General features: G+C 43.6%; 1 protein-coding gene across 2 annotated transcripts in view; it reads right to left on the bottom strand.

Annotated features, from left to right (window-relative positions):
• pax5 (paired box 5) overlaps positions 1–26,429 on the bottom strand; it is a 241,329-nt gene that overhangs the window by 79,562 nt on the left and 135,338 nt on the right. For both annotated transcript variants that reach the window (XM_055632720.1, XM_055632719.1), the window contains exon 7: positions 20,782–20,905. In XM_055632720.1, coding sequence (XP_055488695.1) covers positions 20,782–20,905 — 124 coding nt within the window. The remainder of the gene's footprint in view (positions 1–20,781; positions 20,906–26,429) is intronic.

Genomic DNA, 26,429 nt, shown 5'->3' with positions numbered 1-26,429 from the left:
GGCTATTACTGTAATTCTCCCGAGTTCGCATAAGGGGAAACTCGGGAGAACTCTTGAATTAGCTCGTACAGTTACACAGCCCCATTACAGTACCAGAGACCCAGGCTTGATCCTGACTATGGGTGCTGTCTGTATGGAGTTTGTACGTTCTCTCTGTCACTTCATGGGGTTTTTCCCAGTGCTCCAATTTCCTCCCACACCCCAAAGACGTACAGGTTTGTAGGTTAATTGGCTTCAGTAAAATTGTAAATTGTCCCTAGTGTGTAGGATTGTATTAGTGTACGGGGTGATCTCTGGTCCGCGTGCACTCGGTGGGACTAAGGGCCCGTTACCACGTTGTATCTGTAAAGTCTAAAGTGCAGATTTAGTCAATTCAGGTGCCAACATAGAATCATGCCTGCTTCCAACCACACCATTTGTTTACCCTGATGCACAACCTCTCACTCCAGTGATAAAAATGGCAATTAGTGTGGGGAAGTCACTGGATACCAGAAGAAGCATTCACAAATTAATATAGAAAATGTGCAATGTAGTCAGCTACGCTCAGAATTCCCACTACACATTCTCAGCTGTACTCTGAGGACTTACATAAATAACTTTCATGTGTAACCTGCAGTCTTGGACCCTACACTTTGACTTAATCTCCAGGGATGATATTGAGCAAAGCTCCTTCTGCTTCACTGTGGTGCAGTAAAAACATGTCAGACGTTGACCTGATCACCACTTAAACACACAGCAGTCAGTCTGTGCTGTCTGAATGTTCAACTGGATGAAAAATAAATCTGAAGGTGGTCTGTGGCCAATAATTTCTCTGTCTTTTGGAAGATGTGAGTTTACACAATCTAGAGTCAACCGGGGGGGGGGGGGGGGGGGAGAAAAAAAAAAAGTAAAGAAAGGAAAGGGAACTGCGGGGTTTAAAAGCCTCAGCTTTTGCTGTGTTAATTGTAGCTGGGTATCGAAGTTGCACAGCTCCTCTCAGCACTGGCTTAGAGGGGGAAATATCAACTTCAGATCTCATTACTGATCAATGCCTATCTCCTGAGATAAATCAACACAAAATAAGGGTGATCCTGGCATGGAGTTTTGATGACATTCATAATCCACATCTTCACCTGGATTCAAAAAGTCAGTTGTTTGATTTGGAAGGTATGTTTTTGAAAATAAATACAATTCTTGAGTCTAATAAAATGCAGCACAATGACGTAGCTGATAGAGCTGGTACATGACAGAGCCAAAGACCCGGGATCAATCCTGATCTCGGCTGCTGTCTGTGTGGAGTTTGCACATTCTCCATGTGATCGGGTGGGTTTCTTCTGGCTGTGGGTTTGTAGGCTATTTGGTCTCTGTAAATTCACCAGTGTGTAAGGAATGGATTAAAAAAGTAGAATAACATAGAACTAGACTAAACCGTGCTGGATGGTCAGTGTGGACTCAGTGGGCCAAAGGGCCTGTTTCCATGCTGAATCTCAAAACTAAACTAAGAATGTTTCTAGGCTGTATTTCTAGCATTTAAAACAGTACATATGACATGCTAATCATATTGTAAAAGATACATCATGAGAAAGAACTTCATTTGAACTTTATTTTGCCAGTTTCAGCTTCAGAGTCAGAAGAATTAGGGCAGGCTGGTGCAGGGGTGGAAATCCCGGGGTGGGGTGGCCTGGGGGGGATGCCCCCCCCCCCCCCCCATCATCCCATTGCAAGCTTTGTAAGGTATTGTGCCGGGTAAACAGTGGTGGTCTGCAGAACGATTCGAGTCGTTCATCACTTTTATCACAAAGCACCTTGACTAGTGGGAGCTGAAGACTCGATGGGAAATTAAGGGCCTGTCACACTTACGCAACTGCCGGCACCCGTCACTAATTACATGCCACAGGGATCATGGCTGAAGCCTCCGAAGTTTCACGTGTGTGTGTGTGTGTGTGTGTGTGTGTGTGTGTGTGTGTGTGTGTGTGTGTGTGTGTGTGTGTGTGTGTGTATGCACGCACGGCCGCCAAGAAATTGTGTCCCCCCCCCCATGTTTTGATATCAATTTTCATGCCTGGGCTGGTGGAACAATTTTCAATGTGTGTGGGTATCAAGGAGATCCCCTAGGGCTAGAGCCATGTGTTCCTACATGCAGTCTCTAAATATCTGCATGTTGGGGAAATGCCCTTGCCAGCTCTCCCTGCTCCTGTGAAAAAGATGAAGTGTTCTTCCCTTGAAGACAAAACAGACTGCAGATGCTGGAATCTTGAGTTCAAAAAAAAGTGCTGAGGGAACTCAGCAGATCAGGCAGCATCTGTGGAGAGAATGAAGAGACAACACTTTGGTAGGAAACCTTCTTCAGACATGGAGTCGGGGGAGAGAGCTGCAAGGGAGACGCAGGGATGGGACAAAGCCTGGCAAGTCATACCGTTATACTGATGGGAGGGGAGTGATTGGCAAGTGGGTGGAGTAAGCGACAAAGGCGGAGATGAAAAGATAAAAGGGTGCAAGATAAGGAAAGGAGTGAATTGTGAAGCTGAAGGGGGGTATATGGGAAGAAGGCGACAGGAAAGAGGGGAAAACGCAGATATAAAAGAAAAACGAGGCACAGGGAGATGGTGGGGGATGAGCTTAAGAAGGTGGGGAAGAACTCCACCAATCTGCAAATCACCCCTCTCCCTTTTCCTCTATCCACCCTATAACTTGCTAGGCTATGCTCCGCACCTCCACCACGCTTTTCCAGCTTTCTCCCCCCTTCTCTCCATCAGTCTGAGGAAATATCCTGACCTGAAAGATAGTCTGTTCATTCCCTCCACAGATGCTGCCTGACTCATTGAGTTACTCCAGCACTTTGTTTTTTATTCGAACCTTTAGTGAGGAAAATGCAGGAGTATACGGAAATAACCATAAACTGAAAGATGTAGAAGTGATCTGCAGGAGTATATGGGAATGTTCCTGCGACTAAAATGCTGAGCATGTCAATGACATTGACCTCCACAAGCAAATGAGCAAAATGTGAGATTGTACTTGAGTTTGCAGGAGGTCACAAGATCTTAGTGAGGACAAAGAGAGCAGTTTGATCAGTGGACCTTTAAATAGCACAGTTTCAGAGGAAATATGGTTAGTTTGTGGTGGTTCTTCTGCAAGTAAATAAGAAAAGTCACTTTTCAAAACAGCATCAAAAATAGCACTGCATTTGAAATTTGCATGTTACACATCTGCTGTTAATACAATGTGGGGGAGTTCTACACTGGAAAAAAAATGCTGAGGAGTACAAAAGACCCACCAAGAAAAGACGACATATATTTGCCCGTGGGTGTTGAGGCACTGTTTTCCTGCAAGGTTCCTCCCACCTCAGCAGTGATATTTCAGTGCAAACAAGGTGCCAGTAATAGATGTTAAAATATTAAAACTCGCGCACAGACATTTCTTCCGTGGGCCATTGCAGACATTGGCAGCCATAGAGGAACTTAGTTGGGCAGAGATTGGGAAAGGGGATTGCTTTAGGTGGAGGTACAATCATGTGGCGGGCGAGAAGAGAGATTGCTGATGAGGATCAAGGAGAATGATGGATAATGAGGAGGATTAGGAAGATGATCAGTGGAGAGATAGGAAATTGAGTGGGGCAGGGCTGGAAAAAGCTGACCCAGGGCGAGGTGCTGTTTGAGAAAATAAATGGAGAGAGGGTTTGGGGAGAGTTTTGGAGAGGGAACTGAGGAATAGGCAAAATATTATTGGAGCTAGGTGTGGATTCAAAGCAAGATTTTAAAGAAGAAGCTACCCAAAGAAAAGAGAATGCCTGAGCTTCACGACCTGCCTCAAAGTACAACGTTTTCACCACTCATGAGCATTCTCTGAATAATACAGTTACAATAAGCATTGTGGGCATTTGACTTCAGTGTACAACCCCTAATGCCTCTATGTGGAGGACATGGAACAGAAATCCAGTTGTATTTACCACAGAATACGCAACTGTGTTTTGTTATCAGATGTTTGCTATAATTCTACTGAATCACACGTAAAAATAACGCTCTGCACATGAAAAATCTGGCCATAAAGTTTAACAAGAATTAGCACAAACGACATTGTATTTTACATTCTAAAACAGCCCAAAAACATGTAAAGCATATTCACATGAAAATGTGAATGAAGTCAAGTGAGGTATTAGGAGAAGTAATCAAAAGGTTTGTCAAATAAGTAGATTTCATATTTACTCTTCAGAGATGAAACTGTGAGGGAAAAATGATGGACAGGAGAAAAGCGCAGCGACTCGTAACTACCAAAATCAGTGCAGTTTGATCAATGCTGGGGGAAACTCGACGAGTCAGGCAGCATCTGTAGAGGGAAGTGTTCGGAAGACCATTCGGATCATAGCTGGTAGATAGGTAAGATAGCTGGTAGAAATAGGTGATGGTAATTGGTGGGGCAAGATGTCCCGAATGTAGAAGTTAGTAATTAGTATATAGAAGCCTGTTGCTCCCAACATATGCAGTCTCTTGTGTCTCCAATAGGCTAAAGATATTTATCTAAAAATAGCATTGATAAAAATCCCTATGTTGGCTAGCAGATGCCTCTTTGAGAATTCCTTGCCTCTCTTTAAATACTGTTGACTTTTTGAAGTATCAGCAACATATAATCCACAGTATGGAAACAGACTATCTGGCCCAAGTGGTCATTGCTGGGGCTTCAGCACAACATGAGCCTTCTGCTTTCTATTTGTAATTTTCTCACCATATCCCTTCTTCTTGGTTTATGTCATGCCTTCCCTTAATGTGTCAACATTATCAACCATCTCAAGTGGCAGTTTATTGACATTCTCATCCAGGTGGGGTTTGTTCACGTTCCCAATTAAAACTCAACCCTGAACGTGACCTGACCACAGCCAATCTGAATCAAATCCAAGCCCTCGGACTTCAAGTTTCCCCGTTCCCCGACCTGACCCCACAGAGGCACCCAGGGTAAGGACGACCTGCCTGTTGCACACACATTACCATTGATAAGAACATTTGGTATTGCTACACAAATCATCCTGGAGGAGGTCTCATCCAATGCACAACCAATAAAATGACATAACAGAACTCTAATTTGCTGATAAATTATATAGGTGAAAGGCGTAGGAAAGGCATGCAACAAAACAGTGTAGGAAGGAACTGCAGATGCTGGTTTACACAGAAGATAGACACAAATTACTGGAGTAGCTCAGCGGGTCAGTCAACATCTCTGGAGAGAAGGAATCTGTGACGTCTGAAGAATGGTCTTGATGCAAAATGCTATCTATTAATTTTCACCAGAAATGCTGCCTGACCCGCTGAGTTACTCCAGCATTTTGTGTCCATCTTCAGTGTAAACCAGCATCTGCAGTTCCTTCCTACACACCCTGGAAGAGGGTCGCATAGCCAGGCCCTCAACTGAAACATTATTCCCCAATAAAATTCCCCATACACAGCCAATAAACAGTTTCAATTCAACACCACTGTGATAATGGATGCATTGGAAAAATACACAATGTATTATAGTTACATCAGAGAAATCTATGTTGCAATTAATTCCAGCTGCAGTATCATTCTTCTTCATTCATTAAACCAATTAAAACAAGGAGTTAACATCTTGCAGGTGGATTCCGAAGGCCCAGTGAACTCAGACGCACACCGTCTTCCTCAGTAAGTCAATGAAAACAATTCAGAAGATCGAACAATTATCAACAAGCTGCACTTATTTTTTTTCCAAAACCATAAAGCTCTTGTGTCAGATTTCACTAAGCTCAGAAGTTTCATCTGCACATTTCTGAGCAGCCAGTCGACAGTTTGATTGCGTTGGTCCCTGGGTCTTAATACAAACTGACTCCTCGGCCAGTTAAACTATAAGCTGGCTGCGGGGTTGTCAATTTCCCCAACGCTGTATTGGAGAACACTGCTGAAGTGTCAATTTCATTGTCACTTTGTCCTTTCAAACTGATAGGAGGGAGCTGAAGTCAGCACGCTGAGCCAGGGAACTGTATCTGGCAGTAATTAGTAACAATCAGAGGCTGGGAGAGTGCTGACTGCAGCATTTACACAGCATGTGGGTGTCATTGCCTTGCAAATGGTAAGAAAGCGTACGAGTGCGGCAGGAACTAAGGGTTATTGCGAGTCCTCTGATTGTCCATTTCTTTCATTCATAATGTTGCAGCACAAGTTGAGAGATTTGGTTATTTACATGGCACTAATGCTGGAAGCTAATGTATAATCTGTTTTGGCCCTTACTAAAAAACCATATATATAACCATATAACCATAGAACAATTACAGCACGGAAACCGGCCATCTCAGCCCTACAAGACCCTAGTCCCATCTACCTGCACTCAGACCATAACCCTCCATTCCGTTCCCATCCATATACCTATCCAATTTATTTTTAAATGATAAAATCGAACCTGCATCCCACATCCCACATAAAAACATCCCACATTAGAATTTACCAGCCAAATATTAACCACAATCTCAACCTTCAGACTGGCTGAACCCTTAAGTGTAAGGTTCTGGGATTTTAGGCTATTCCATGCACTGTGCATGCCTGCAATTAATTGAACATCACCGCTCTTGGCAAAACACAGGTTTGTTCCAATATATTTTTGGGTTGATTGACAAAGTGTAAAAGGGTAAATCCTGCCCTCTGAATGGTATCAGTTACCAGGTCAATTAACACAAGTATCATCTCTGTTTACGATGCCAGGTACAAAATCGGCAACTTTGGGTTGGCCACCTATTATACAGCTGCCAGTATTTCCTTTCCATTGAATGTGGAGGAGGGGGGGGTCATAGTAGCAGTGAAACAGTTGCTGTTCATCTATTGCCTCTTTTACACACCTATTGAGGAAAAAAGTATCAGGATTAGACCCAACAGCCTCTCCTAGGTCTATGTTATTTGCTCTTACATCAACAATCCGCAGTCCTCCAAAATAGGCAATTCCAAAAATGTCCAACTATCTGTGCAAATAAATTTCTCCTCATCCTAATTCAAAACCTACATTGTGAAACTATAGCTTTAGTTTAGGACGCTTCACCAGACGGAGTGAGTTTCTTGGGATTGATTTAGTCAATCTCCAAGTTTGCAGATGACACAAAGCTGGATGACAGAGAGAGCTGCGAGGAGGATGCTATGAGGCTGCAGGGAGACTTGGATAGGTTGAGTGAGTGGGCAGATGCATGGCAGATGCAGTAAAATGTGGATAAATGTGAAGTTATCCACTTTGGTGGCAAGAACAAGAAGGCTGATTATTATCTGAATGGTGTCAGATTAGTAAAAGGGGAGGTTCGACGAGACCTGGGTGTCATTGTACATTAGTCACTGAAAGTAAGCATTCATGTACAGCAGGCAGTGAAGAAAGTTGGCCTTTATTGCAAGAGGATTTGAGTATATGAGCAGGGAGGTCCTACTGCAGTTGTACAAGGCCTTGGTGAGACCACGCCTGGAGTATTGTGTGCCGTTTTGGTCTCTTAATTTGAGGAAGGACATTCTTGCTTTTAATTCCTGGGATGGCGGGACTGATATATGAGGAAGGAATGGGTCGACTGGGCTTGTCTTCACTGGAATTTAGGATAAGAGGGGATCTTATAGAAACATACTGTATAAAATTCTTAAGGGATTGGACTGGCTAGATGCAGGAAAATGTGACCAATACTGGGGGAAGTCCAGAACCAGGGGTCACAGTTTAAGAATAAGTGGTAGGCCATTTAAGACTGAGAAGAGGAAAAAAAATTTCACTCAGAGAGTTGTGAATCTGTGGAATTATCTGCCATGGAAAGAAGTAGAGGCCAATTCACTGGATGTATTAAAGTTAGATTTAGGTCTAAGGGCTAACGGAATCAAGGGATATGGGGAGAAAGCATGAACGGGGTACTATTTTGGATGATCAGCCATGATCATATTGAATGGCGGTGCTGGCTCGAAGGGCTGAATGGCATACTCCTGCACCTATTGTCTAAGTTTCTATGTCAATCCTTCACAGATTCTTAATAGACAAACACAGATTTACAGTTAGCATCTTAGTCAGCATCATGCTCTGGTTAATTTCACCAAGATAGCATTGAGGAAGCCGCATAAAAAGTTAGTTGGTTGGTTATAATGTGGACAGCTGTTGCCCCGACTCCTTCTCCATGATTGTAACTCAGATGCAACACAGCAGTGGAGGCAACTCCTCCAAGGTAGCCTCTGGGAACCCCCTTGTCTCCCGTTAGTTCCCTTTGATTCTTCGTCTCCACAAACAGGGGGGGATCCTCTGACACCTTCATTAAATAGGCAATGCATCAGATCCTAATTCACGGAAAACACTGAAGAGATGAGAAGCCTGCAGTGGAGGAGTGAAATCAATTTGCTACACTAAAGTATTTGGTAAGCAGGAAAGGCACACATTTAGGAACTCAACCACACAGCAGCATTTATTATAGTGCAACGCCCTTGTATTTGTTTGGGCCATTTTGTGTCATTTTAGACAATAGACAATAGGTGCAGGAGTAGGCCTTTCGGCCCTTCGAGCCAGCACCGCCATTCAATGTGATCATGGCTGATCATCCCCAATCAGTACCCCGTTCCTGCCTTCTCCCCATTTCCCCTGACTCCGCTATTTTTAAGAGCCCTCTCTAGCTCTCTCTTGAAAGCATCCAGAGAACCAGTCTCCACCGCCCTCTGTGGCAGAGAATTCCACAGACTCACAACTCTCTGTGTGAAGCATTGCTGGTAAATTAGACCACATTGTTCTGGGAGTGATCATCATCGGTCACGCTCATAACAACGAGGTTTTCATTGCACTTCTCTGGGCTGGGAACCCACTAGGGCAAAGCTCTTTACTTACCATTTATCCTCTGGGCTTCACCCCACACCAAGGTACCAACAACCATCCCTTACATCACCTAATGATATTGTTTTACCCCCAGCTCCAAGCCTCCCAACTCTCCTTCACCTCAACTCCCCCAAAGTCTAAAATTTACAACCACTAGCTGCCTTGAGTGGGCATCTAGTCAGCACCATCCAGCAAAGATCAAGGCATCAACTTTTGACCTTCTCATCCATGATCCTCTCCCTCCTCTCAGTCCTCACTCTAAATCTGACCTAAACCGAACTCCACACTGCTTAAAGTAAATCATACAACAGCTATTCAGTGATGGCTGGAATTGTTGGCCTTGTTTCACATGCCTGATTCCAACGACTTGTGGTCACAAATCCATCATGTTTGAGATGATTTTGGATCTTGTGGAAAGGTACTAAATTGGAGTAAGGCAAATTACAAAGTTATTAGACAGAAGCTCAGGGTGGGGGCATTGGGAGCAATTATTATTAGGCAAGTCCGCATCTGACATGCATGAGTCTTTGAAAGGCCAGTTGATCAAATGTCAGGACCAGCATGTTCCAATCACGAGAGGATAAAGATGGCTAAGTAAAGGAACCTTGGATGACCAAAGAGGTTGTAAATATATCAAAAAGAAAAAAAGGAAGTGTATGCAAAATTTAAGATGATGAAATCAGACAGAGCCTTTAACAAATTTAAAGCAAGTAGAAAAGAACAGAAGCAGGTGATTAGCAGAGCCAAAAAGAGCCACAAAATGGCTTTGGTGTGTCAGATTAAAGAAAAACCCAAGGATATTTACAGCTTCATTAAAAATATGAGGGTAACAGGGAGACGATAGGACTGCTCAAGGAGAACATTTGAGGTTGGAGTCAGGGGATGTAGGCAAGTTACTAAACGAGTACTTTGCATCTGTTTTCACCAAGGAGAAAGACATGGAGGACACTGAGATCAATGTGGAAAATACCAATACACAAGAGCAATCTGAAATAAAGAAGGGGGAGTGTTGGAGTTCTTGAAGAGCATTAAGGTGGGTAAATCCCCAGGGCCTGATGGCATCTATCCCAGGTTATTGAGAGAGGCAAGAAGAGAGATTGCGGGAGCCTTGACAAAGAACTTTGTGCCTTTTCTAGCCTGAGGTGAGGTTCTGGAGCACTGGAGAATAACCATTTTCAATAATTGATGTGAGGAGAGAAGAAGAGAGAATCCAGGGATGTATAGCCCGATGAGCCTCGCATCAGTGGTAGCAAAACTACTGGAGAGGACTCTTCCAGATCGGATTTACTCCCATTTGGAAGAGTATGGGTTAATTAGGGACAGCCAGCATGGCTTCGCATGAGGCAGACTGGGTCTTACTCCTGGCCCACGATCCCCCGAGAACTTGACGCACCCGTGGAGCTTCTGGATCACACGTAACCCTGACTGGTGGAGCTGGAGACCCACGCCCGACGTTCCTTTGGACGGATCCGCCCCGTCCCGCCACTGATCGAGTTTTCTTTGAGAGAGGTGATAAAAGCTGTGGATCCCTGATGAGCAAGAAAGGGCAGAGGATGGATGTTGTCTACATGGATTTATAGTCAGGCGTTTGATAAATTCCTCCATGGTAGGCTGATCCAGAAGATTTAGATGATATTAACAGTGACTTGGTTGTATGGATTCATAATTGGCTTACTGACAGGGAGGAGGTCCAGAAGCAGCACAACAACCTGGCCCTGAAGACCAAGGAGCTCATTGTAGACTTCAGGAAGTCCAGAGGCGGCACGCACACCCCCATCCACATTAATGGGACGGAGGTGGAACGTGTTTCTAGCTGACCAGTCCGGACCTCTCTCCCACAGGGAACTCATCAGCGTGAGGAGACTGGAAGGTCCATGTCTACTTTTTCTACCGTGCATAAGCATATTAAACTGACTTGGGCATAAATGTAAAGGGTGGTGAAAATTGCCCAACGCATCACCGTTAGCTAATTGATTTTCAGATTACGGACGCTCAGCATCGCCAAACACCCCAACCATGGACTGCCGGGGTCGTGGACTGCCGAACCAGAAAACAGCTGTCAACTAAACAACGTACCTCGGTGACTGTGGGATATTAGATCAGCTATAGAAATGGGCGGATGGAGTTTAATTCAGGTGTCAGAGGTTATGTTGTACAGGTGTCAGAGGTTATGGAGAGAAGGCAGGAGAATGGGGTTAGCAGGAATCGAGAGAGAGAAGGAGGGAGAGATAGATCAGCATGATTGAATGGCGGAGTAGACTTGATGGGCCGAATGGCCTAATTTGACTCCTATTCCTTCTGACTTAATTCGAGCATGAGTGAGGTGAAATTTGGGAGGTCAAATGTAAGGGGAAAATATACAAATATATAAAAGGGGAAGTGTACATCATTGTAGTACAAAGGGATCTTGAGATCCAGGTCCATAACTCCCTGAAAGTAGCAACACAAGTTGATAGAATGGTTGAGAAGGCATATGGTATGCTTGCCTTCATTGGTTTTTAGAATCGAGAAGTCATGATGCATCTTTATTAGGCTTTGTTAAGGCCACATTTGGAGTATTGCTTGCAGTTCTGGTCGCCCAGTACAGGAATTACATGGAGGCTTTGGAGGGGATCCAAAGAAGGTTTACTAGAATGACACATGGACTAGGGGGTTTTAACTACAGGGAGAGGTTTGGCGTACTTGGTATGTTTGGAATGCTGGAGGTTTGAGGGTGGACCTGATAGAAATATATAAAATTATTAGATGCATTGATAGGGTAGACAGTCAGAACATTTTTCCCAGGAAGAAAAAAAAACAAATACTGGAGGGCTTATCTTTCAAGTAAAACAGGCAAAGTGTGAAGGAGATGGTAGACAAAAGTGCTGGAGAAACTCAGCGGGTGCGGCAGCATTTATGGAGCGAAGGAAATAGACAATGTTTCGGGCCGAAACCCTTCTTCAGACAAAGGAGATGTGCAGGCCAAATGTTTTTAAATAGAAGGCGTCAAGTGGCTGGAATTTGCTGCCAGGGGTGGTGGCTGAGGCAGGAACAATAGTGGCATTTAAAGGACTTTTAGATAGGCCCATTGATATTCAGGGAATGGAAGGATATGGATTATTTTCAGGCAGATAAGAGTTGGGCTTGGCATTATGTTCGGCACAGATATTGCTGGCCAAAAGGCCGGTCCCTGTGATGTACATTCTCTATGTTCTCTGACTTAGGTTGTCTTTTACTCAGTGTTATTGCCTATCTTTAGACTTTAGAGATACAGTGCAGAAACAGGCCCTTTGGTCTACCAAGTCCGCACCAAAGCTGTCTGTGCATTAACACCATCCTACACACTAGGGACAATTTTTAACAATTTACCGAACCCAATTAACCTACAAACCTGTGTAAGAAAGAACTGCAGATGCTGATTTAAATCGAAGGTAGACACAAAATGCTAGAGTTCCTCAGCAGGTCAGGCAGCATCTCTGGAGAGAAGGAATGGGCGACGTTTTGGGTCGAGACCCTTCTATCCGACTGACAAACCTATAAAACTGTATGTCTTTGGAACGTGGGAGGAAACCGGGGCACCCAGAGAAAACCCACGTATTCAGAGGGAGAACAAACAAACTCCGCACAGACAGCACCCGTAGTCAGAATCGAACCCTGAACGCTGGTGCTGTAAGGCAGCGGCTCTACTGCTGTATCACAGTGCCGCCATGAAAACAGATCGGAAAGTGCCACTCTGGGCATTTGAAGTAACAACTCCAAGACATATACAGACACCAAATGAAATTTCTAGTTTAAAATTCCAAGGAAGACACAGTCAGTTTGACTGATGTAAACAAGGAATTGAATGTTAGCAATTTTGATTTGTGGGCACCCTATGCCAAGGTGACGCTGAGGCAGAAGAGGATCTGTATAGATGGAGGATTCAGGAGTCTTTGTAACAAGATGAGTAGCTGCAGCTTGCAAGTGCTCAGGGACAACTGAATAAAAACATCCCCAGTTCAAGAGTGTTTCAATGGCACAGAACCATACCCAGGAAAACTCAAAAAATCCAACTTTCCAAGTCACCAGCCAAACAGACAGGGCTCGTCCTTTACTGCCTGCACAAACACACTATTTGCACAAGAAGAAAACCAAATTGCACAGAGAGCATGAAATATTTTTAAAGAAAATTGCTGTCATTGAATTTTCTAATGTTGATGGGGTAATTTTCTCTGAGTCTCAGTGGCTACTTTGTATTTTCGCAACTAGTCTTTCTTTAGACTTTAGAGTTTAGAGATATGGCGTGGAAACAGGCCCTTTGGTCCACCGAGTCCATGTTGACCAGCGACCATCCTATACATTAGCACTATCCTACACACTATGGACAATTTACAATTTAAAGAAGCCAATTAACCTACAAGTCTGTACGCCTTTGGAGTGTGGGAGGAATCCGGAGCACCCAGAGAAAATCCATGTTGGTGTTTGAATTAGTTGTGCTCTTGACGCGTGAGTAAAAACTGGATTGTGTTTGGTTTAGTTTAGTTTAGAGATAGAGCATGGAAACGGGTCCTTCATCCCACCAAGGTCACACCACTTCTATGTTATCCCACTTGTTCATCCACACCATATAGATTACCAGCAATTGACAGAGGCCAATTAAACAACAAACACTCACATCTTTGGGATTTGGGAGAAAACCAGAGCCCACGACGGAAACCCAAGCAGTCACGGAAAAAACCTGCAAATGCCACACAGACAGCACCAGAGGTCAGGATCGAACCCGCGACACTGGTGCTATGTGGCAACAACTCCACCAGCTGCGCCACTATGGTACCCCAAGTGTTTGTCTTCTGAAGAAGGTATGTCATGAGTACATAAGCACACATTCATTTTGACCGTGTAAATACATTACTGAGCACGTCATCCATGAGCACACACAAATTCAGAGCCTGAACAAACCTGGGGGAAAAGCTGATATGTATTTTCGAACCTGTTTGGCATGTTGTAGAAACCCATTTGGCCCCCTCATGTAATCTTACCTAGTTTGGCCTGCATGTAACTCCAATCTCAGGCTAACAAGGTTGTCAGGTCGACACTGTATTCAAACAAAACACTTAGTTTCACTAAACCATTTCAAAATTTCCCACCACTAACTGGCAATCAAGGTTTCAAGGTCAAGGTCAAGGGCAGTTTATTATCCCATGTACCAATTTCAGGGCCTGTCCCACGAGCATGCGACTGCATGCGACAAGCGCGACCTAACGTGGTCTCTTGAGCCATACGGCCTCGCGGGGCCAGTCCCACTTCGATCGCCGGAGCCATATGGAGTTGTGCGGGGCTGGCCCCGACATTGTGCGGGGCTCTGAAAAACTGACACTGCCCAAAAATTCCGCGCGGCAACGGCCTGCCAGCCCGCAGCCGCCTCGACGCCGTAGCCGCCTCGACGCCGTACGCAGTGTCTCGACGCCGTACGCAGTGTCTCACTGACGCCGTACGCAGTGTCTTGACGCCGTACGCCTAGTGCGAACTTCCCGCGGACTTTGCTTGAACTTCACGTCAACTCGTACGGGATCACTCGACCTCCGTGCGGCATGCACAGGCCACAGTGGTACAGTGAAATTTGAGTTACCAATCAGTAAGGACAATAAATACTAACCTTTCTACAATGCCGACATTCTTGGAAGGACATATTAAAACAGTTCTCAGCTCCAAGACTGAAACTGCATATCAGTCTCATGGCTCTTCTTTCCAATCTGGTGTCTTAGTGACAAAAGCAGACTCAGTGAACAATGCTCAGTACAATTTATCATTAACCCTCTTAACATCTATAGTTTTGTCTCTATGTTGTTCAATTTCCTATTGGCTTTGTTAACTGTTATGCATTTATTGGGCACATTGCGTGTCAAAGGCAAACTAACATTTCAATTCTCTTTTGATTTTGACCTTAGATATTCAGTACCAGGGTAGCCCATTTTCTTTTCCAAATTGCCAATTTGCATTATTCTGCCATTTGTATATCATTTCCAAGCTCACTCTAAAAGGTTTCTGTAGCTTATATTAAGTTATTGAAAATGATATTTGCCAGTAACTCTACAAATCATTAAAAGTTCAAACAATTTCCATACTCTTCACCCTAAACACTTCCTCATGCGAGGGAGGCATTTCTGATACCATTTACCAACCACTCTGGTTTGCCTGTTTTTTCTTTGAAAACAAGGAAGCTTTTTCATTCTCTTTCCTATCTTGTACTGTTGAAATTCCTGTCATCCAGTACATTATTGATAATATTTATCCATGTGTTATGCTTCGTCTTTAATCAGCGCTCCTTTAATAAATGTTCACATTCACTGACACTTCATGTTTATGTTATTCCTTTGAGTTTTCTTTAACGTATCACTTCCTGCAATCCTCCAGTACTTACTCCGAATCACACATTCTGGAATGAGCTGAAGTCCTGCTGCAATCCTTGAATATCTTGGGAACTATTGTAACCCACCGTTGGTTACATTGGTTACCTGGACATCTCAGACTTGGTCTCTTAATCAGAATGTGCTCTCACTTCCCTGGACCATACTTTTCTATATGCACTTTGATGAACTTCACGATGAAAATCAGACTTCTTTCTTCTACAAATCAGTGAACAAAAATAGCCCAATGTTTTGCTCTAACTCAAAAAGGAGAGCCTACATATACTTTGAAAATCTTCTCTCTAATCTACTTAGTTTAGTTTAGAGATACAGTGTGGAAACAGGCCCTTCAGCCCATTGAGCCCGTGCCAACCAGTGATCACCCTTATACTAGCTCTACCCTACACACTAGGGACAATTTACAGAAGCTAATTAACCTACAAACCTACACGTCTTTGGAATATGGGAGGAATTCGGAGCACCCGGAGGAAACCAGGAGAACGTACAAACTCTGTGCGGATCGCACCCATACTCAGGGTCACATCCAGATCTCTGGCGCTGCAAGACAACAACTCTGCTGCTGCGCCACTGTGCTGTATTCTGGGAGTTTACAGTATTAACAAAATATTCTATGATTGAGCCTCTCCATACAAAATGGATAGTCTCACAAGTAGTATATCCCAGGTATTTTCATGTATTCTATCAATGGTTCTCAACAACAAAGTTTGCTAGTTTGGCTTCTGTGAGTTAGTAAAATCCATAATATTGTGACCTGCCTATCAACTAAAACACAGCTGACAAACCACTTGGTAAAGTGGTAAATCTTCAACCTTCCACCCAGTTGGGATTACTTATTTCAGTTTAAAACAGGGAGAGAATACAACACAGCTCATCAGATCACAGGTCATAAAAATAATTTGCATTTATATAGGGCCTCTGATGGAGTAAAACATATTCACAGGAACACAACCAAATGCAATTTGACAACCAACCAATGATGGGGATATTAAGCCATGGAACAGGCATCAGAATCGAATAGGTTTTGGGAGGGAATTCCAGAGCTAGGATGAGATAAGCAAATGCACAACTGTTAAAGGCAGGGAAAGAAAATAGGGAGTGGCAAGAAGCAGGAGTTGGGGCATTTCCAAAGCATTGCAGGCACTGTGAGTACAAATAGGAACTGTTCTTAGTACATTCACAGACTGATTCTCCCTTGAAGTATTTTAAACTGTTTATATCAGGAAAACCTAACAATCCCATCATCTCTTCATTCTGACATACAATGGGCCTGCTCACACTTCAAATCTAAAAGTACAATAAACTTTGTAGAAACAAAGTAAAAATATGAATCATTGAAGTTATCAGTCTATGGATTGTCCTTTTATTACATACACCTTTAGATTATTCTTGTCCTGATCAAGTTTTAAGTAGTATACAAGAACAAAATCACAATTTTTCGAACTAATGCACAGAGCCACAATTAAAGTTTTACAGTTGAGTTTGATAATTTTGTAGTTCAGTTCTGAAAAGCAATACACAAGGTGTGAAACAAAAGCAACATTGAAATCACATGTGATATGTCCCCCTTTATCCAAGAGTCTGAATGCAAGTGAGAGCACTGGATACCTCGTACATGACATCATACCATTATAACAGTTTGTTCTGTAATACGTGCATACAAGGCAGTGAGGGAAAATTCTGCCTTGGTTTCCAGCACTGAGCACGTGCAAGGTTATCAGCTGCCAGTTTTAATTACTAATAGCTAAAATTAAAGCCCCAGTGCAAAGCAACTTTGTTTAATGTCCATGTTAATCAGTCTATGCGTGAGTGCAATTGCTTGTATGTAAGTGAATAGGTTTGAGAATATTGCCTACTGTGCCTTTGTATGTTCGTGTCTTGTTGCATTTCGATTGATTGTCTGTATATATCTCAATGTATGAACATTTGTGTTTCTATTTCATGCACGAGTGTCCATCTATCTGTATGTTTTTGTGTTCATGTATCCGCGTTTCCAACTTCATTAGATTTGTATATGTGTATACAAGCAAGTGCATGCCTGTGCATGACTCTGCATTTCTGTGTATCTGTGGATACAGTTGCATGTGACAGTGTGCTCACATATTCAAGGAGTTAAATCTATTTCTTACTGCTAAAGGGATCATGGGATGATACAAAGATAGATAGAGGGGCAGGTAGTGTAGAGAAAGCAGGGACTTGGACAGGTTGGGAGAGTGGACAAATAAGTTGCAGATGGAATACAGCATAGCAAAGTGTGCAGTCATGCATTTTGGTAATCGGAATAAGGCATAGACTATTTTCTAAATGGGGAGAGGATTCAGAAATCAGGTGTGCAAAGGGATTGGGAGTGCTGTTGTAGGATTCCCAAAAGGTTAATTTATGTTGAATTGGTAGTTAGGAAGGCAAATGCAATGCTAGCATTTATTTACAGGAGCACCTCAAGGGTGCATACTCAGCCCCCTGCTTTACTCACTCTATACCCATGACTGCGTAGCCAGACATAATGTGAACTCCATCATCAAGTTCGTCGACGACACCCTTGTTGTTGGACGAATCACAGATGGGGACGAGTCAGAGAATGGAAGTGAAATCAACCATCTGACCAAATTGTGCCAGCACAACAACCTGGCTCTCAACATCAGTAAGAAGAAGGAACTGATTGTGGACTTTGGTAGAGGAAGGATGAGGACCCACAATCCTGATCACATCAATGGGACAATGGTGGAGAGGGTCAATAACTTCAAATTCCTGGGCGTGCAGATTTCCGAAGATCTTTCCTGGACCCAGCACACCGATGCAATTATAAAGAAGGCACATCAGCGACTTTACTTCCTGAGAAGATTACGGAGATTCGGCATGTCGAAGAGGATTCTCCTAAACTTCTACAGCACAGTAGAGAGCATTCTGACTGGTTGCATCGTGGCCTGGTTCGGCAACTTGAACGTCCAGGAGCGGAAAAGACTACAAAAAGTTGTGACCACTGCCCAGTCCATCACCGGCTTTGACCTCCCCACCGTCGAAGGGATCTATCATAGTCGCTGCCTCAAAAAGGCAGCCAAAATCATCAAGGACCCACATCATCCTGGCCATACACTTATCTCACCACGACCATCAGGAAGAAGGTACAAGAGCCTGAAAACTGTAACGTCCAGGTTCAGGAACAGCTTCTTCCCTACAGTCATCAGGCTATTAAACACGACAGCGAATAAGCTCTGAGCAGCAAAAGACTATATTATTTTTGCACTATATTTGTTATTTATTGAACTTTTTCTCTTTTTTCTCTCCCCCTGTTATGTATTATGTTTACATATTCACATATTCTGTTGTGCTGATGCAAGTAAGAATTTCATTGTCCCAACCGGAACATGTGACAATAAAACACTCTTGACTATTTCTCGAGGACTAGAATACAAAAACAGGAATGTAATGCTGAGGCTTTATAGGGCACTGGTCAGACTGCATTTGGAGTATTGTGAGCAGTTCTGGGTACAATATCTTATGGGCCTGTCCCACTTATGTGGCTTTTTAGGCGACTGCAGGAGACTATGCAGTCGCCACATGTTCGCGGGTGGTTGCCAGGGAGTCGCCTTCATGGTCGTGAGGAGTTCCCGCATTCTGGGAACTAGTCGCGGCCTCATTATGGTCTTGTCGCTGTAAATTTTTCAACGTTGAAAAGGTAGCGGCGACTAGAATGAAGCCGCCATGGAGAGTAGCGAGAATTCTCAAACCGTAGGTGGCTCGCCAGGAGGTCCTAATGGGTTGCCAGGAGGTCGAAGGTTCTCGGAGGCTCTCATAGGTTGTAGCCGGTGCTGACTGGTAAATTTCATTGGCTCATTGGGAGAAAAAAAGTAAGCGGTAGCTTTCAGAACTAAGGATAACAAACCGGTAATGTTAAATGTCCACAGAGATTCACAGCCGTGTATCTCTGGCTTATTAAAAGTTGGTCCACTCCTTCTCCCCCCCTCTCTTAAAGGATTTACCATACACTGTGCTGTAGCCATCTTTTTACTGCACCAACCTTCCTGTTCATCGCGGTGTGTGTCTGTTTCACCTTGGCTTTGCACCATGTGATTTTTTTTTTAGACACGCTCCCCCCCCTTGCCCTGTCCCCTGCCTTCATAACGGGCTGGTGAAGGCGGCGGGGGGGGGGGGGGGGGGGGGGGGGGGGGGGGGGTGTGGTGTGTGTGTGTGTGTGTGTGTGTGTGTGTGTGTGTGTGTGTGTGTGTGTGTGTGTGTGTGTGTGTGTGTGTGTGTGTGTGTGTGTGTGTGTGTGTGTGTGTGTGTGTGTGTTCCACTCTGACAGTCGCCGTTCCATTTGCCGGTTTTTCAGGCCGCTGAAAAACTCCTAAGGGGACAGGCCCGTCAGGAAGGATGTGTTGACATTGGAGAGGGTCCAGAGGAGGTTTACGAGAATGGTCCTGGGGATGATTGGGTTAACATATGATGAGCGTTTGATAACTCTGGGCCTGAACGCGCTGGAGTTTAAAAGGATGAGGGAGGACATCATTGAAACTTAATGAATAGTAAAAGGCCTGGATAGATGGATGTGGAGGAGATGTTTCCACTAGTGGGAGAGTCTAGAACCAGAGGCACAGCCTCAGAATGAAAGGACGTACCTTTAGAAAGGAAATGAGGAGGAATTTATTTAGTCAGAGAGTGGTGAATCTGTGGAATTCTTTGTCACAGATGGATGTGGAGACCAAATCAATGGGTATTTTTTAAGTGGAGATTGACCGACAGCACAGCGGTAGAGTTGCTGCCTTACAGCGCCAGAGACCAGGGTTCCATCCCAGCTACAGGTGCTTGTCTGTACGGAGTTGCTGCGTTCTACATGCGACCATGAGGGTTTTCTCCAAGAGCTCCTGTTTCCTCCGACATTCTACATACGTACAGGTTTGCAGGTTTCTTGCTTTGGTTAAAAAAATATTGCAAACTGTCCCAAGTGTGTAGGATCGTGCAAGTGTACGGGGATCGCTGGTCAATGCAGACTTGGTGGCCAAAGGGCCTGGTTCCGCGCTGTATCTCCAAACTAAACACTGAATTGTGTATGAAAATTCAATTGTGCAGGGGCATAAATAAAATAGCTAAGCGGGAGAATTTCTAAATAATTCTTCTTTCCACATTTCAAGGCTAAACCTCTTCCATGAATCACAGCCATACTGGAGATTTATCCTGGATTATCATAAAATCATCGCACGCCTGGATAACCATAAAACCATAGCAGCCAGAGATATAATAATTTACAATACAAGAATGACTTTGTTCTTCGAGACACACACAGTACGGGGGTACAAGAATGGGGACAAAGGCTTGACACATGGATCAGGGCACATAACTTGTGACACACAGGCAGTCTTGGGACATGAGACTTAAGGCAGACAGTTGGAGAGATGCAGTCTATGGGGGGGGGAGGGGGGGGAGGGGATTGGATAGAATCCCTGTTCAGGAATGATCCTACTAAATGCATCAATTCGTCGAAAGGTTTGCATGGAGGACTGGCTACTAGTACCCTCAATATCTTTCTGAGAAAACCTAAAACATCTAAAAAAAAAAAAAACATGCTGTCATCATTGGCATCAAACCCAGGTTTTTTAGGAACACCAAATCCTCTTACCTGTAATAATTGGGTAAGATTGAGGTCCTGGGACACTGGCCCCCACATCAGCAGGATTTGCTAGACTTGACTTCATATCTTCCAGGCCCCCAGCTAGTGATGCCATGGCGGAATATTCTGCATTCTAGAAAGAGAAAGAAAGCTGGTTTGTAACTTCCCATGCAAGCATTTTGTTCTGCAATGTATTCAAATGATCACATTCCTAGTGATATTATTCACAGTATTTGGGTATTAAGTGTCTGGATATGTTGCATCACTAGTAACCAAGAACCTGCTAACAAAATGAGGAAGAAATACAGGTTGATGTCAGCTCAAGAGCAGCATGGTAACATGGTACAGCATGGTAAAGGATCAGCCATCTAAAACCTGTGGCTCCAGGGTCAGCAGGTGCGTTGGTGGTGAACGTCCAAAGCCATCTAGTTTCTGGAATGGTCACAACAGGGTGTTGATTAAACCAATGGAGTTTATTAAAGATGTAACCTTTAGGATAAAGGAGAAATTCTTGATGGGATTTAGCTGAATTTTCCAAAGATATGATAAAAGGTTGCTTGCTGTCTAAAATATGGGCTCATTTCAATGGTGGTATCAGATTAACATAGATGGAGAATTATTTAAAGGTCAAAGAAAAGAGACTAGAAATAAATGGTAAATCGGTACTCGTGAGGTACCAAATGGATTAGGAGTGGGCTCTCAGATATTCATGATTTATATTACATGAAAATGATGAAAAGACCATAAAACATTGAAATTCACTGATGACATGAAGCCAGGTGAACAGTGAGCTGTGTGATGGATGCAGAGTTTGCAAAGAGACAGGCAGGTAAAGCAATTGGGCAAGTATTTGGCAAATCAAATACAATATGGGAAAGAGAAAGATGAGTAATTAGTAAATGTTGTGTACATACTCAGGACCCACAAATTGCTAACATGCAGCAATAACAATTAGTTAGCCACATTGGCCAGCATCGAAAGATAGTTCAAGTCAGACAGGCATGAGTCATACTGCAGGGAAACAGGCCCTTCGGCCCTCCATGTGCATGTCCACCATCAGTTACCATCCTGTACCAGATCATTTTCCAGTTCCCCACCCTGCAGCTTCCATGTCATGTTTCAGCTGCTCATCATCTGTCCTGTACCTTGTCACCAGGGCACACGTACAGCGGTGCTGGCAAACTCAGGCTTGACAGAAGATCAATCCTGGTCTTGAAGGAGGCGGCGTGACCATCTCAGGTGTGTCCCTGCAGTTCACCATTGTCTAGAGAGGAGGTGCTGACGGTTTCAGGCTTATCCTGACGTCTCAGCTTTGAGTTTGACGAGGCAGTGCTGGTGGTATCTGGGTTATCCAGGCGGCTCAAGTCTTTGACTTCCTGTATAGTCACTGTCTCTTGTTGTCTGTGGGCAGGAAGAGGCACTGGCATCTTAGGCTTTCCCGGACCCCTCAGTACTAACTTCAATGGAGGCCATGGCTGTCTAGGGATTCTTCCCAGCAGCCCAGTCTCAGCCACATGGTGGCATTGGTGAGCACACATTTGTCCCAGTCTTCCTCAAACCTGCAACAGGGAACACAGCGAGCAGGAAGGTGCCCCACTTCCTCCTCTGGCTGGAATGCGTGGCTTTTACAGGGAGTAGGCCGACCCGGTTCAGGTGGCCAATCCAATGTCAGCTAATTGGACCCAGCTGCTACCAATGATGCTGGGGATTGGCCTCTCCTGGACGATCAGCCAGTGATAGGGATCAGAGCGGCTTCTGAGGGAGGGGGAACTATCACAATATATAATAAATAACAAAGAACAGAATACCCAGCACTGATTCTGTATGGCACACCACTGGTTTCCATCCTCCAACCTCCAAGAAACAACCTTCCACTACCACACTACTGCTATTCTCTGCCTCCTTCTACTAAGCCAATTTTGTATCCAATTTGTCAATTCACCCTCGTTTGCTAACCAACTAAACCAGCCTACTACATGGGACTGTAAAACCCCACGCTGCATTCCATGTAGACGACTTAGCATCCTGTCCTTGTCAATCCATTCATCACCTCTTCAAAAAACTCCATCTAATTTGTGAGGCATGATTCCTCACACATAAAGCTAATCAGTCCTTGTCTTTTCGAATGCAACTAAATCCTGTCCCTCAGAATCCTTTCCAATATCTTTACCAACACTAATGTAAGGCTCCCCACCCTGTAGTTCACCAGCTGACCTTCTTAAATAAACGCACAACATTTGATATTTGCTGGGAATATGACAGAAAATGAACTTGAGCATTACGAAATTGAATATCAGTGTAATCTAGAGGAACATGTTGTGCTCTTTTGTATCATGCTGGTTTGAAGGAAAAAGGAAACAGCTAAGCTTGGTCAGTGAACACCCAGGCAACCTGATGTGAACATAGGGAAAGTATTCACATAGTAAACCTCACAAACTGCGTCCATCCCAAAACATTTAGCAGTCATGAAATAATTATAAGTGTAGTCACTGGCGCAACATAGGTCAACGGAATCTCAGAATCAAAATAAATCAATACTTAATCAATACACAATACCTATTTACCTGACTGTGAACTAATATCAGGCAGAAGCCCATCCAAGTGGCCTCAGATCATGCACCATGTGAAATGCCTCTCTAGAATCATGAACAAAGATTTAGGTGAATAGGCTAAGATGTGGAAAATGCAGGAGAATGCAATGGAAGAGCTCCCTTCAGCCGATACCTTAAAAGTATGGATAAGTCAGCAGACAATTCTTTTACTTAAAGATGAAGATAGACACAAAAAGCTGGAGTAACTCAGCGGGACAGGCAGCATCTCTTCTCTCCAGAGATGCTGCCTGTCCCGCTGAGTTACTCCAGCTTTTTGTGTCTATCTTCGGTGTAAATCAGCATCTGCAGCTCATTCTTACACTATTCTTTTACTTAGTTGATCTGTTCAAATTGTTAAGTATTGTGTTGGTGATTAATGATTGGCAGCTTTGGAAAATAATTGAAACAGCAGGTATTGTAGATGCTGGAATCTGGAACAAAACAAACCTATTGGAAAAAATACAGGAGTTCCGACAGCATCTGTGGAGGCAAAGGGACTGTCGAAGTTTTAGGTTGAGACCTTGCATCAGGACAGAATGTTGAGGGCAGGTAGTCAGTATAAAGAGGATGTAGGGAGGATTGAGACAGGGGCTAGTGGATGATGGGCTGATGGATCCAGATAGGGAAAGGGAGAGTGTTGGTAGGTTGTAGGTGGAAATGTTTAAACAAGTATCTGCAGTTCCTTCCTACACATAAATAGAAAATGAGTGTCAGGCTGATGAAACCAGGTGGTAGAAGGACGGAAAAACTGAACAAAGGGTGAAAGAAACTGGATGGACTGATGGGAGTGTGAAAGGAACACAGGGGGAGTGGTTACCTAAAATTGGAACATTCAATATTCATGCCGTTAGGAAAATATTGACCAATTTGATTTATTGGTTTTCAGGCACTGATGTTTTTTTTGCTTGGTTCTACACCTCCAATGACAAGGTGTAAGGCAATTAATAGGAATAGAGAGTATTTCAGCCCTTCATCAGTTCTAACTCATATGCTTACAATGTCGGAGACAAATAAAAAAACAGGAGTCAATTAGATAATAACTTGTTACTTGCACTAAAAGAAAAGAGCTAAGGTTCCTTTCCTGATCTTACCCTCAAAGTGGACTGGCAGATGCCACAATATGTTGACAGAAAAGGAATCAATGAGACATTTTGAAAGCCACCTGTGCTATTAAAGAGACAGGTACAGTTAAAGGGTGAGGCGAGAAACAATATTTTTTTTTTCAGGTAAACACAATAACTTCTGTCAAATGCTGAGAGAATGGAATGGCTGGGCTTGTATACTCTGGAGTTTAGAAGGATGAGAGGAGACCTTATTGAAACATATAAGATTATTAAGGGTTTGGACATGCTAGAGGCAGGAAACATGTTCCCGATGTTGGGGGAGTCCAGAACCACAGTTTAAGAATAAAGGGCCTGTCCCTCTTTCACTACCTAATTCATGACAATTTTTACTTATGGACATTTTTCATCATGCTAGAAAAATGCCCCGACCTACTTGATGCCACGAGTACCTATGACTAGCATCACGACCTACCTACGACCTCGTGACGACCATGCTGCAAGTACAAATCAAGGGCAAACTCGGCAGAGGTCATGAATTAGAGCGGAGACAAGGAAACACTTTTTCACACAGAGTTATGAGTCTGTGGAATTCTCTGCCTCAGAGGGTGATGGAGGCCAGTTCTCTGGATACTTTCAAGAGAGAGCTAGATAGGGCTCTTAAAGATAGTGGAGTCAGGGGATATGGGGAGAAGGCAGGAACGGGGTACTGATTAGGGATGATCAGCCATGATCACATTGAATGGCGGTGCTGGCTCTAAGGGCCGAATGGCCTACTCCTGCACCTATTGTTTATAACTTAGTCAATCACACCCTATTTGAAAGAGCTGGGCAATTTTGTTCCCACCTATGGTTAATATCCCATAACCTTGCAATTCAATCATTTCTAAGATGATGTTTAATTGCCTTTAAAACATTCCCATTGAATATGTTTCCACGACCCACTTATGTAATATGTTCCAGACCATAACAACCCTAGATGCGATGAAATTTCCCCTTCAGTGCTTTTACCAATTATTTTAAACCTATGACCTTGGATTTCTGGCCCACTTGGCAGAGAAAACATCTCTTCCTACTTGCCTTCCATGATTTGTAATACCTCTATTAGCATTCCCTGTTCTAAGGAGAATAACCTCAGTTCTCTAATTTCTCCCCATCACTGAAATCCCTCATCACTGGTATCACCCACATACATCTACATCATTCACACTCCAGAGCCTTGACATTAATCCTCAAGAGTGGTGCCAACAACTGATCTTAATGCCCCCGTTTGGACTAATCCAGAGATGTATAAACTTAATTGTCAGTATCATTATCTGGAAATTTTCTAATAAAAATGGTTGATTTAAAATGAACCTGTTTGTGTTAGAAGCCTTGAACTGCACAATGAACCTCTTCAATTAAAAAACGTATTCACCACCTTCGTCGTGCGTGTTGCTTTATCATTGTAAGGACTGGTAACTGTGTTCAAGACACTTCTGATCCTCCAAAGCTTTGCCTTGGAGGAAAAGGTTAAAATATGCAGAGGTTTGAACAAGGAGGCATAGGAGGAGCTGAACAACTGCGACGGCATGGAGTTGGATGAGGAGCATGGGATGCACATTCTGCAAAAGTGACAAAATATTTCAGCTGCCTGAAGGCTTCCCCCTTGTACACCTCCATTTTACCCTGGCACTAGTGCTGATCACATCCTACCCTTTCACTAATGGAAAATAATTTCATGGAATAAATGTAGTGATCCTGAGTAGGATCTGGAGATATTAAAGGAGGAAAGAGCCCAAAGATTTTGACAGGATCTGGAACAATCAAAGTGGGACAAGATGCAAAGATCTTGCATTCTGCCCAAGGAGATTAAAGTAGATCAGAGTGCAGCAATCCTGAATGGGATCTCGAAATATGAAGAATGCAGTGTAAATATTTTAAATGGGATCTTGAGGTGTTAAAGGCCAATTCTACAGGATTCTGGGGTTACCACAAGGTGCTTGAATGCTGAACACTGATATCA

This window comes from Leucoraja erinacea, chromosome 3, assembly GCF_028641065.1.
Source record: "Leucoraja erinacea ecotype New England chromosome 3, Leri_hhj_1, whole genome shotgun sequence".
Taxonomy (NCBI): domain Eukaryota; kingdom Metazoa; phylum Chordata; class Chondrichthyes; order Rajiformes; family Rajidae; genus Leucoraja; species Leucoraja erinaceus.
Note: the sequence above shows the minus strand (reverse complement) of the source record. Positions and strands in the feature narration are given on the sequence as shown.